Here is a 13,799-nt window from a genome sequence, read left to right as displayed (position 1 = left end):
ATTCACCTATCCTCAACTAGACAGAGGATGGGGTAAAAAGTGAGCATTAAGGAAGGCAGAAAGATGTGTTTGAACCAGTAGCAGATAGTGCTATCAACAGGTAGGTATCAGGATAAAGTCACAGCAAAATGTGCCAAAATTATCTATAATTTATTTTAATTATTTCTTATGTTATTAGCAATGTGCTGAGGTACAGTCTATATCTTGCCATAACTGAAGCCAGAAAATTTAGAATAGAAAAGAATTTTACACCAGTTAAATAAAACCTCTGTATTTGTAATCCTCTTAACCCTCAGAGAGGTAATAAATAGTTATGCTCTAGAAAAATAATAGTTGTGCAACTAAATGGGCTACTCTGATTTCTTTGTCTGCATGAATCTTCACACATATGACCACTAAAATCAATAACTTAAATTACTTGACTAAATATTTACTGTCTGAATGAGATTCAGTATTCAGTGATAAAACCACTTGAAGCTTCAGCTGAAATTATAGTGAATTCATTAGTGTTTTTACCTGTGTGACAGGTATTGTAAATCTGTCTCAAGGAGCTAAATTTTAGCAGGTTCCTGCATTTTTCATTAGGAATTAAAGAGACTATTTCATTAAACAAGACAGATAAAATCTGGTCAGTTTTCATTTGCAAGATTAATAGAGTTTTATCTTAAGTTGTAGTAGCTGAAGATTACTAAACACACAACTACAGTTGGACTATCTACCTAATGAGAAAGCCTATGCATTTACCAGAGTTATACAGCAGTGCTGTGGTATAAATACATGTTATGCTATAACAGCTGGTAAAAAATTGAAATTAAATGTCTAATTTATGTTTAATTTGGATTTGAAAATTGTAAATGTTATTTTGAGATAAAAGCTGTTACGTGAACAGAATATGCTCCGGAAAACATCGGTTTATGGACAACTCTCAATTGGAGCTATTTAGGCAGAAAAGCATCAGTCTGCAGTGGTGGAATCCATGTTATGAAGTCCTAAAAGTGAACAAGGAGACTGAGAAGCAAATAGAGACAGACAAGGGAATGAGAAAATTGCCCAAATCACAGCACAAAGTGAATACTCATATCTACGAATTGTATACATAGTTCATTTCACTGAACAGCTCATCTTCATCTGGAGAGAAGCAAGACAGCTAACAGTGTTATGTTTACTTTTGTCAGACTAGTTACTCCAGCTAAAAAAAAAGCAACTTGGAGGCCTTTTAAACAAATGTGGTTCTGCAATATATGTGTAAGAGATCAAGAAGAAGAGTCCATGTGGGCAATACTGACAGCCACGGCTTCCCATGAAGCTTATGGCTTGAAAAAAGACTCTATGACCAGCCAGGGAATGATGGTGCTGCATATTACATTTAATTAAGAATAGTCACTTCAAGGCAAATACATATACAGATATTTCTGTATGAAAAGAATATTTTTTCTCCCACTCACATTAATAATTATTATTCTATAAATAGTTACCTTGTGGCTGACGACTTGGATGATATATCTGAAGATCAAATGGCTGAGCACTTGTTTTTTGTATTACACTGACATTTTGGCCAGTCCATTTATTGGCTTTTGCAAGTGTATTGGTCCGCCAGTCTGTCCAATAGACTTCACTCCCATACAAAGAAACAGCAAAAGGGTGAGAAAGATATTCATGACCCCGTATAATCTCTATCATGCTGGTTCCATCATACAATGCAGAATAAATGGCATCCGATCTACAAGATAACCCCAAATTTAAGATTACATAACAATAAAATAAAACCACACAACCGTTATGACATTAGGGCAAAATGTATAAAAACCTTACTCTTAACATATTAAAAAGACCAACGAATAGAATGTTTACAGTGCAATCATTAACTTCAGAGATAGCAATTCACTTAATCAATTGAACTACAGATAGCTGGTAGGGCAGAGGCTTCTCTGTCCAGGGCCATATCCCATTGCCCTGAGCGATGTGAGCAGAGCAAACCCCAGAAGCGATAGCTAGGTTCAGCCAGGAGTCCAAAAAAACAAAACAAATTGTGGTGACAAGATAGGGTCAGGCTAGGAATCCACCCTGTGGTTTGGGACCTGGGCCAACAGGGCCCATTGCCAGGCAGTGCTGCGGCTGGGCTGGAGGCAGGTGCTCCAGTGGCATCACTCAAGGCAGGGGCTGAGCCCCAGGACTGAGCTGAAAAGGGCTCCTGGGACCACAGGCACAGTGTGTGGGGGAAACTGCCCAAGAAGCCTTTTAGGGCCATTGTGGTCTGCTGGTGTGGATCATGAAGACCACAAAGAAATGATGTATAACAGTAATGAGACTAAAGAAATGTACACACTGCAGATTTGCATAGAAGACTCTTTATGTACTTCATGGACATAACTACATTCCCCTCTCAATGTAGCTCACGCTTCTGTATGTAAGAATGAGAGTTTATGAATAGGTAATAAGAATATTGTTAGCACTTTACCTGGCGTCTGTCCATACTATTCTTTTTTCAAAGTGATCTACAGTAAGGCCATTAGGCCAGGCTCCAGTATCCATATCTTTATATATGATCTTTCTTTCTGCTCCGCTCATGGAAGCGGATTCAATGCGAGGAAAATTTGCATCCCAGTCTGTCCAAAACAGAATTCTGGTAAGAGCAAAAGCAAAAGAAAAGAGATACAAGAAAAATGTGACATTATTAAGGATCATCTAAAATGATCAATGACAATATAAAATGACAATACTCAAAAATATTTTGACCATTCACATTTTTAAAATTAAAGGAATAAACACAGATTAATTTAGGGAACTACAGAAACTCCTTGAAGTAATGGTGTAGCATGGAGAAAATAATTATTAGTGTTAGAGCAATTATGAAACAAAAAGTTTTTTAAAAACTTGAAGTTTAATAATGTTCCCTTTTTCATGTCCATTAATAGAACTAACAGTTTGTCTTGTCTTCCTTCTATAATTAGAAACCCAACTCATTAAAGAAAAATTATAATGAGAGCCTTTGAAAGCAATCTACAGATGAGGAGGACGGGGAAGGAAGACAGGGAAGAAAGGTGATTTAGGTAGGCAGGGATTAAAGGCCAGGCTAAACTAGAGATTTCCATTTATTATTAAGAGTGCGCCAATGAAGACCCCTGGATTTTGCTATGTCACTAACAAATTTTATTGAGATTAGTTCAGCTAATCTGTATAAAATTCAGAAGACTGAAAAGATGTGATGTGTGGTAGGCTCACTCTCTTGGTTATGTACCATCTCAAATTTCTTTCCCCGAAAGGAGAGCTTTCACCTGTATAACCAAGGAAGTTTCTTATTGAGTAACAGAAGCAGCAACACCAAAAGGCCAAAAATACACTGACTGTTCTTACCTTGTTAAGTTTTCAACAACACAAACTTTTTCTTACTTGTTAAAGAATACCTTTGACCTGAAAAATTTTAATTAGTTGTAAAGAGCAAACTGCAGAAAGTCAGACTGTAACACAGTTTTGACAGGTAACAGTCCTGAACATACATCCTCATAAGGACTCTTCATTTAGTGCCTGTGAAGAGTAGTACACACTATACTTAAATACTAAGGGATAAGGGTGTAAAATCACAGAACTGTAGAATTGTTTAGGTTGGAAAAGACCTTCAAGATCATTGATTCTAACCATTAACCCATCATTACCAAGTCCACCACTAAATCATGTCCCACAGCACCACATTTACATGCCTTTTAAACCCCACCAGGGGTGGGGACTCCACCACCACCCTGGGCAGCCTGGGCCGGGCCCTGACAACCCTTTCAGGGAAGAAATTGTTCCTCAGATCCAGCTTAAACCTCCCTGGGACAACTCACAACTGAGTCAGGAGAAGAGACCGACCCTCACCCCACTAGAGTCGCCTTTCAGGGAGTTGTGAAGGGCAAGGTCATCTCCCCTGAGCCTCCTTTTCTCCAGGCTCTACAACCCCACTTCCCTTCAGCCACTGCTCATGAGACTTGTGCTCCAGGCCCTTCATTGCCTCTGTAAAATACAAAAGGCAGTCTTTGTACCAAATTCCATCTCCCTCTCCCTGGGTGAGGGTCTCCACTCCATGTGTGTATAGATGGCTGTGTGCTAGGAGCTGGAGCCAGAGAACAGGTCCCAGGGACTCTACATCTGGGGTGCCAGCAACAGGAGCGAGTGAGGGTGGGCATGAGGGTGACGGTCGCTGGCCCGGGTGATGCCAGACTCACTGGTGAGCGTGTTCAAGTTTTGAATATCTCCAGAGGAGGAGACTTCACAGCCTCTCTGGGGCCAGCCACTGGGTAGATTGTCTAAACCCAGACTCTGGAGGAATCCACATTATACAGACATGTTTCCCACTGAAAGACCTTCATCCTTAACAGGGACAGAGGTTAAGATCAGACCATTTGTGCTGTTTGCCCCAGTGCTGAGAGTTTACATATGCACGTTTATTTATATGCATATCTCTGTGTGTGTGTACTAAGAATACCTGCTCAGCCTCACTGAAGGCTGGGATGGAGTTCTGCTCCTCCAATGGGACTCAGGATTTGTGCAGTTCTAACACATCCATCTACTTTGAATCATCGGTGTTTATTGATATTTGTTTGTGAAGCAGATTGAGAAACTGTTCCCATCTGTGTTCAAAGATTTTATTCTTTCCTCCCTTCTAAAAGAACGTGCCATAGAATTGCTTCTAGCTTTTGCAAGGGCAGGTTAAGCCTTCAGTTTCTGGAAGTGTGGTGATTATTTCCCCTTCCCCCCCCAGGCACTTAATTTGAACAGCTTATTTGCCAGTTCTTCTGCCAACAGGATGCCTCCTTAAAGATCTCTACAGATAAGCAATGCACTCTTCAAACAAGCGTTCTAGCATCAGAATCAAGAGGTCTGAGTCCCTAGTCACCTTCTTACCTTTAATTAGGTCCCAGGATCTGGAACCTTTATCTACTTTTATTTTTATATCCACACCTGTCTTTCCAAAATATTTATTAAAGACCCGTGATAGATCATAGCAGGTTCCTAAAGAAAATTAAATATCATGGCTTTGCAAATTCATTGCAATCTATATTATTTTTGGCCACATTGTATTTGTGGGTGGTGGTTTATTTATTTATTTTACCTCTAAAAGAACTATTATGAGAAGAGGATGTAGCTATTGACCATTACATCTTGGCATCTCTAAGAAGACATCTACATACAATACTGGGTATGAGGTTTCTGTACCAAGTTCACAATTTCATATAACCTCAAAAGAGTGCTCTAACTCCACGGATCATAGATTTTTTTTCTAGTCATGGACTGAATTTCAATACAAAATCAGAACTGACACCTGGCTCAACAAGGAGTTAAGTGTTCCATGAACTGTTTTACTTCCTTTATTGATTTAAATTTTAATATGAATGGCATATATGGCTCATTTTTGCTCTGCCAAAAAAAAAAAAGAGAGGCTAATTGTTGACCAAAATAGCCTAAAAACAAAATAAAAAAGAAACTTTGCTTATTTTATTTTTACCCCTTGTATGTTTGATGATTGCTAAAATTACACTTTTTTGAGTAACAGTTTTTGTTGGTTTTGTGTGTTACCAAAATCAGGCAATATTTTGATTTAAGCATACTTCTTTTAAACACCTATTTTTGGCCAGTTTTAATTAGAATTTTGTTTATACTATGAAAACATTCTGATACTTATTAGAAATATTTAATTACAACAGGCTTTACATAAAATATTTATTTATGGTAGTAGGCTGAATCTACTGGTAATAATATTTTAGTTTACTGAATATCCTTTATGAATAGGTAGAAAAAAATACTGACAGAAGTTTAAGAGAGAAGAACCAAACACAAAAGGTAGGATTACTCCACTCATCTTTGTTTTCCAGTAACATCTAAGCTATATTCTTATAGTCCCAGGAAGAAAAAAACAAACAAACAAACAAACCAACAACAGAAAAACAACACATCAGTCTCCAAGTGAGATGAATCATGGTAGCAATACCTAAGTCTGTCCATCAACCACACAGGAAGATTAGACCAAAGGCTCCACTTATTATCATGCACATCAAAAAATTAAATTAAACACTCACATAGCAAGGGAAGTAATTTGCCAACAAACAGACCCCTGTATCTCCTGACTTACCTTTTCTTAACCTGTTTCACTGGGGCAAAGCACACTAATACTGAATTATTGTATTCACTCAAAATATACTTTGAAGAACTGCTAAAGATACGTTAGAAACTGTAACTCACAACAAAAAAAGAAGATGAATCTCACATTTAAACCTTTTCATAATTACCCATATCTGGGATCCAAAGCAATAGCCCGTGGATGTTCCATAGCTCCTGCTATTAACGTTGTTCTTAAAGTGCCATCTAATTTTGCTACTTCAATTTGGTCCAAATTGCTGTCGATCCAATATATGTTTCCTGCAATCCAGTCTACAGTAAGACCTTCAGGTGTGGCCAGGCCATGTTGTACCACCACCTCAATGGCACTAACACCTTAAAAAAAAAGGAGGAAAAATAAAAGAAAAAGAGAGTCTTAAAGAACTAATATAGAGTCTGATATAGTGAATGTGGTCACAATAGTCTATCATGTGCTCTTGGAGTGAATTCTTGATTAGTCTGATGGATGATAATACTTTGTTCTGTGTGACTTTTCTCCTTTACGACGGCGACAGACTACTGTAAGTAAGTACTCTGTTGGCAGTATACAGATAAACTTCAGTTCACAGTAATAGAAATTCTTAGTTCTCTGATGCTTTAGTAAGTGAAGCTCTGAAACTTTCAGAAAATGTCAGAGATCACATGCAGACTAGCACAGGACACGTAGAAGTGCCCTATTACCAGCAACCTCTGTTGCAGCACCTATGAAGGACATGCTCATGCTCCACCTCCCAGTGACTAGAAACATTACACAAAACTCATGCAGCTCGACTTCAGTTCCTTCTCATTCAGAAAAACAGAGAACTGAAAGCTTGAGATGAAGACAAAAATGACAGGGAAAACCGTTTGGACTACCCACTTTGAAAAGCTCTACAATAAACAGCCTTACTTTTGTTCCTTCAAATTCACAGCCACAATTCATACTGTCTCTGTCTACTATCAGCTCCTCACTATCAAATACTTCCTCTGGAGGCTCTCGATTTTTTTTCACACAAAAGGCCAACTACAGAAGCACTCTGTTAGCCCTCAGGACTTCCAGAAGGCACAGTGATTTTCACAGATGTACATCACAGAAGTCATCTGCATTCTGGTACAGTGTGATTATGATAGAGTGTGATGACAACAGAGTGCCTTACAGGTTTAAAACAAACACCACAACTGGTAGTGAAAAGTAGCAACTCTTGGGCTGTCTTTAGATACTTGGCAGTGTAGGGTGTTTCTTTCCTGGTCTAGATCTGTGGGTGTAAAACCACCCACAAATGCTGTCTACTAAGGAGAAGAGAAAAAAACAACCAACCAACCCAGGAAACAGACCCCAAACATGTTGGACGACATGCACATGAATGCATACATCAACTTTCACAGAAGCAAGGTTAAACATGTTATGCCTGTTAGCTCATGCAGGAATGGATGCACCTGAATATGCACTTCAGCAAAGAACACTCTGTAGACACACTTTTGTATGTATCCTGAGGTTATATTGAGTTACAGGCCATAATTATGTCACCAGGGTAAAGAACAAGTCTTTCTGAATGTTATAAAAATACAAAGTAAAATGTTTCATTTAGTGAGAGCAGATAATTTATCAGGCAACTGATAAATTCTTCTACTTTTTTAATAAGGTGAAGGTAAATTACAAAGAATGAAAAAAATCAATATTGCACTCATTGGACCAGGAAGAAATACGAGTCCTTTGCACTTGCCATTTTCTTCCTCCTATAGCCTATTATGAAAGGAAACTTTTATAACAAAACCACTTTTTCTAGCTCTACATCACATACAATCCAGACATACACCTTTTAAAAGGTGGAATGCCATCATAAATTCAATTTCTGTGAATAGTAGCTCAGTCACAATTCATCAGGTCTAACACCCTACATGTAACCGCAGTTGTTCTTACTGTTAAGAAATGAAAGATTAGATTCATACCTCCAGTATCAGAGAGCTTGCCTCTGTAAATTTTGTCCTCTACCACATCTGTCCAGTACAGTAAACTCTGACTGAAATGAAAATCAAGTGCTATGGTATTTCTTAAACCAGGAACTAAGAGGCTGTAGTCACGTTTGTGAAGATCAATTTTTCTGATCTCATGTCGAATAGAAAAAATTATGAAAGCCTCAAATGGATCTGGAAGCACAAGATTACACATTTCAAAAGAATAATAAAGATACTGTTACATATTGATATAAATGACAAGTGGTATAAGAACAACAGAAAACTTCATCAGGAGAAACAGATGATTAAAACAGTTCATCTTCTAATAAGGAAACTCTCAAAGACATTTTTAGTCCCATAGACTTGTCACTTCTCCCTTCTAGGCTTACCTTTGATCACAACTAGAGATTAATATTAAACATCAAATTTGGGAATATCAAACAACTCTTGAATTGTGTTTTGTAGCTCTACCACAAGGAGTCCATAATTAGACCTTAAAAAAGTCACGTTATCAACATTAAAAACTGTTTTCTCAAAAGTTCCAGAAAAATTAGACACCATTTCAAACATCAGTGAGTCGAAACAATTAACTAATATATATATAATGTACCTTGTGTGTTGTACAGAAGTTCTTAAGAAAGAAAGACTCACACCCCAAAGTAACAAGCAAGAAAATTAACATTTTACATACTTATTGATACACCCCATCACAAATGCAGCTATCAATAAAGTTTTCCTTCCTTTGTTATTCAATTACTGCTAGATTATTTGTGCCATACCAAACTATAAATATCTGTGGATGCTCTCTGCATAGGTCTACCACAGTATAAAATTGTCTCTTTATAGATTTTACCTATTTTAGATTAGGAGATGTTTTTCAAACCAGGAGATGTATTAACAAAAAAAGAAACACACAAATGGGATTCTATAAATGGTTGAATCAACATGGTGTATCTACTTTAATAAAAAAGGTTTTTCACACCAATCCTTTTCTGTGGGAACACAGGTTTGTGGTTGTTTTGTTTTGTTTTTTCCCTCTATTTCCACCATCCTTGGTTCTTTGTCCTAGAGCAAAACACAAATGCTGCTGGGGTTTTTGTTTCCCATACAATTAAATCTCCATTTTATACACAAGACAGATTATTGGCAGTTGATGGCAACAGGCAGTATTGCAGTATTGCATTGTTCCTCTATGATATTGGAAGAAGAGGTTGCACAAATCATCACCAAATAGAAAGATGCTTAGAAACCTCTCTTCAAAAAGATTAATTTAATGTTCTTTTCTTGATAACCACTTCACAAACAGATTAAACTCTCTAGGATGCGTTAAATTAACCGAGCACCTCAGCAGACCTATGTTTCTGCTCTTGAATTACTTGTTCATAATCTGACTTGGGCTTTCCAAATGATCCTATTTCTTAAAGAAATGAATGACTTTCTGTAAAACCAATTTTTCAAAGCTCTGCAGTAGTTAAATAATTGAACGAAGAAGAGGAACACTGGCATTAGTATCTATTTCACAATTACCAGTCATCTGAACCTGAGGAACACTTTAATGGCACTTCCAAATTTCTGATCCTGTTATGCAGGAGACCACAGGCTATTGACATACTATTTTTTAGGCAACTCCAATTCAGAAGAACACACAAGATTGATATCACCAGTAGCTTCTTTTATCTTTCTCAGTAATTGACACCTCAATGGAAAAAAATAAAACTAACAAACACAGACTAATAAATCTGTGCTACGTTGGGTGGTTTGTTTTTTTTTTTTTTAAAGTACAGGAAGTCTAGCTTACACTACATAACCTACAGTGCAAATTTCCAAATACATTGATAAAAAGGTTTAGAGCTCAAAGGGATCTTGACAGATTTAAGGTACAATACTGAAGAATGTAAATGAACAAAGAGAAGTGGATAAGAAAAGGTGTAGGCAAAGATGCACCATTTGGTTTATTTGGACATTTTGGTTTAAATGAGCAGGTCATATGCTACTTTCCCCCCATCTTTCTTACCCTTCCCATAACAATGAATGGAAATAAATTCACATACTTGGTTACTGTGGCTGATACACAGTCAAGTCACAGATGTGATACTGCATAAAACAAAAGAATGATTGATACTGTGACAATCAAGAGACACTGCATCACAGTGCAGAATTTCTCTGGAAACAATTCAGAAAGCAGAACAGGAACCATAGGTTCCTCTCTGATAAGGCTGTTTAAATATAGCCAAACAGATCACAGTACTTAACACCTGGCTGGTGAGTGGTGAGCCAGAGTCCAGCCCCTGCTCTGTTTTACATAATGTAGCCACCAATCACTGTAGCCTGGATGACTGGAGCAGTCTAGAATTTTACTTATTACTGCCGAATCCCCCTCCCTTATTATTTTATGAGTGGCAAGTACCACATTTCAACGATAAAAAGTTGCATAAAACTCAGTATACAACTGATGTGATACCACATCTGTAGGAAAGAATCTAGAAAATTAGTTCAACAATGACATGGCACTGTAAATAAGGCTAACTCAAGGTTTGCACTTGCAATAAATATGACACAGCCCTGCTACTCTCTTCTCCTAAGCTCTGGTGAAGACAGCCTAAAATACCACCCTCTGTCCTGAGCATGGCTCAAAGAAGAACGTGAATCAACCAGAGGAATAGAAGAGGAAATCAGCAAATGTTGCAAGAGGTCTAGAGGAAAGAATGAACAATTTGAAGTTGCTTTACCTAAAAACCAGTGGAATAAGATGATGAGTGGAAGCACAGAAAATTCTCCAAAGATATAAAAAGCTAATGAATTGAAAATGGGAAAAAAACTTGTTTTCTATATAAAAAACAAATAGGCCAAGGATTAAAGTCTTAAACTGGAGCAGGAAGACTCAGAAAGACCAGGACAGAAGAAAAAATCTTAAGGAGAATGAGGTACTGAAACACCTCACCCCTGGGAAACTTGGGACTTCACTATTGAAAATGTCTTGCAGGACTTTGAAAGCAGAAAAACTGCAGCAGTATTAGCCTTTGATCTTCCTTCCAACCTACTCATTCAATATAAAAATTCAGTATTTCCAACACAAATTTCAAAAAGTCACATTCAATATAAAAGCTCTATGAAGTGAGCTTTATTATACTGAATTAGAATTTTCAGACTGACTTAATTTTTATTAAAAAAAAATAAAATAGAGATGCTATTTTCCCACTTGACTCCTCTTCTGGAATTCAGAGCAAATACTCTTTATCTTGCCAATTAGATACGATTATTTTCATAAAACATCACCTTAACTCAATTCAGTGTAATAGTTATTGATTCTATTCTTTAAAGCTTCTCTTACAGAAAAATAATTGAAAAATCTACAATTTATTAGTGAAAAATCTTATATTTCTGTACATTCTTTCATGGCTGCACTGAGCTTATTTACCATGTAGGTAAGTGTATAAAATATGATACAAACATAAATCATTAACTATATTAAGAGCTGTAAGAAGAAAATTCTGATAGAAGGAAACCGACTAAACAATACACAGAAAAAAGACTGTATAGAAAGAATAAAGCTTCATCATTCACCTTTTCCAGTGGTTTTAAGTTAAAATTCTTTCTTGGGAAAAATGCTAACTGAAGCTTATTGTTTCACTGAGGTTTACTCTAACAGCAGCACAGCAAGAAGCCTACACTGTGCTTTTATGAAATTTACCTCAAAGGAAAATAACTTTATAAAGAGATAGGAAAAAACGGTCATTAAAAGTTTGACATTGCTCAGAGAGGATTAGATGATCCTTTTTTCTTTTTCTTTTCCCTCCCTACATGTTAGTATTGAAAGTAATCTTAAAATTATAACAAAATTGGATTAATCTAGCTAAACTAGACCAAACGTATAGACACACCATCCTCTTTTCCGAATAGATATGTAGTGATAGAACAAAGTTCCACAGCTTAGAAAAGGTTGACAGTCGTTTTCTGACTAAATCTAAACAAAGTTTAGTTTTTCTGAGTTCATCTATCTTCTCTTATACTAAATTCTGAAAGGCTGAGCATAAACATGAAATTTAAGTATCTTTCTAGAATATTTTTTTTCTGCATGTTTGTTATCATCTAAAAGAGTTCAAGTGCAATATATCAGCACAACTTCAAAACATGTTCCAAAATAAATTGGGAAGAGTACAAAAATATATAATTTATATTAACTTTCTATCTGAATAATGGAGCTCTGTATCATGCTTTTAGTTCAATAAACACAAATTTTAACACGAACAAAACATTTAGGTTTTGGGAAGTCAGCAATGTAGCAGTACATGTCAGAAGAGCAGAATGCAAACTAGATGAAAACAAGAGACATGGGAAGTGAAGAAACTATGAAGTAAAAAAACATAACACTTAAAGCCTTCAAGGAATGAGGGGAACATAAGCAGAAACAAGGAAAAATAGCAGAAACTAAGAGAAAGACATTGAAAGAAAAACTAAAAAGCACTGTTCAATTTGAGCAATTTATTTCTATATGCTTATTATTCCATAACTAATGACATTTCTCTGGTAATTCATTAGATTCCTCTGACAAACACACTATTCAATACTGATATGCCATCAAAAAAACTACACCCCAAACCCAATCACATTACTGCATTTTCAGCATTCATATTCCCATTAGACATCTGATGGACACTCAAGTAAATGTTTTTACAATATTTTGAAAAAGGTGTGTTAGTTACTGCTCTAATATAGTACACAGCTACTCCCAGTTTAAGGCATTTTAAAACACTGTGGCTACTGTAAGACTTACTTTATAGCAACTGTTATTGAAGAAGTAATTTGGCATTTGGAGGACTGTTTATCTTGCAAGATCACTTTGAACTCTACTCGTAATAGCATTTTATGAAAGGTTTTTTCTTTTATTTTACATCCATTTAATGTCTCACACACAGAGACCTAAATGGCATGGAATTTTTAAGGCCTACAGATTCACAAACGAGACCAAAATTGTGTTCATTTTACTAAAATGCTGTTCACAGAGTCAACAAATTAAGTATCAAAGGATCTATCCTTCAGAATATTTATCATGTCTTTCAAATGAAATCAGCTGTACGAGGCTAATTTTATTAGTGACTATTAACTTACTTAATACAGAATAATTTTGTAGCTTTAATGGCTTTAGTACAGCATCTTTACGTTTGTCAAGAACGGTATAACTTTTTTTTGTACCAGCTGACATCACTGATCTCAGATCATATATTTATTGTTACATGCTTTGAGAAAATTTGTAAAAATCAATTTGCAACTTCAGATTCTCACCATCATCAGTAAACATTAAGCAGAATTATCTCATGGGCTTAAGAAAATCTGAGAAACTATAGTCCCACTTTTTTTCTTTTCAGCACATGAGTATATTCCACTTTGTTTTTTTCTCCCCTAGCTTCCAAATACTGGTTCATTTCTGTTTGCTTAAACTCTTAAGTTTTTTTCAAGCTTTGCTCCAGCTACTAACAATATCTTAAATCCTTTTATTCCTTTTACTTCTGTAACCCAGCAAGACTGAGCTTTTAGAATTACTGGAAATGTCCATAATAAAACAAATTAGATTGATGAAAAGTCAATGAGAATAAGAGTAAAACAGTGTCAAAAATAAGAATTAACAGCAATAAAAAAAAAGTTTAGCTATACAGAACCACAGCAACATGACAGTGAAGCATCATTTGAGAGTCTACTATCAGAATAGCTCAGTAGCATCTGAACAGCACACG

The 13,799-nt window shown here is 36.2% G+C and overlaps 1 protein-coding gene across 1 annotated transcript in view; it reads right to left on the bottom strand.

The window, feature by feature from the left end:
• Nucleotides 1-1,475: 1,475 nt before the first annotated feature.
• LOC103778514 (low-density lipoprotein receptor-related protein 1B-like) overlaps nucleotides 1,476-13,799 on the bottom strand; it is a gene marked incomplete at both ends in the record, with an annotated part of 37,407 nt that continues 25,083 nt past the window's right edge. The window contains 4 exons of the mRNA XM_008946104.1: nucleotides 1,476-1,720; nucleotides 2,459-2,623; nucleotides 6,264-6,468; nucleotides 8,062-8,259. Coding sequence (XP_008944352.1) covers nucleotides 1,476-1,720; nucleotides 2,459-2,623; nucleotides 6,264-6,468; nucleotides 8,062-8,259 — 813 coding nt within the window. The remainder of the gene's footprint in view (nucleotides 1,721-2,458; nucleotides 2,624-6,263; nucleotides 6,469-8,061; nucleotides 8,260-13,799) is intronic.

Source organism: Merops nubicus, unplaced genomic scaffold (genome assembly GCF_000691845.1).
Source record: "Merops nubicus isolate BGI_N331 unplaced genomic scaffold, ASM69184v1 scaffold23118, whole genome shotgun sequence".
NCBI lineage: Eukaryota > Metazoa > Chordata > Aves > Coraciiformes > Meropidae > Merops > Merops nubicus.
This window is presented reverse-complemented; position numbering and strand designations above follow the sequence as displayed.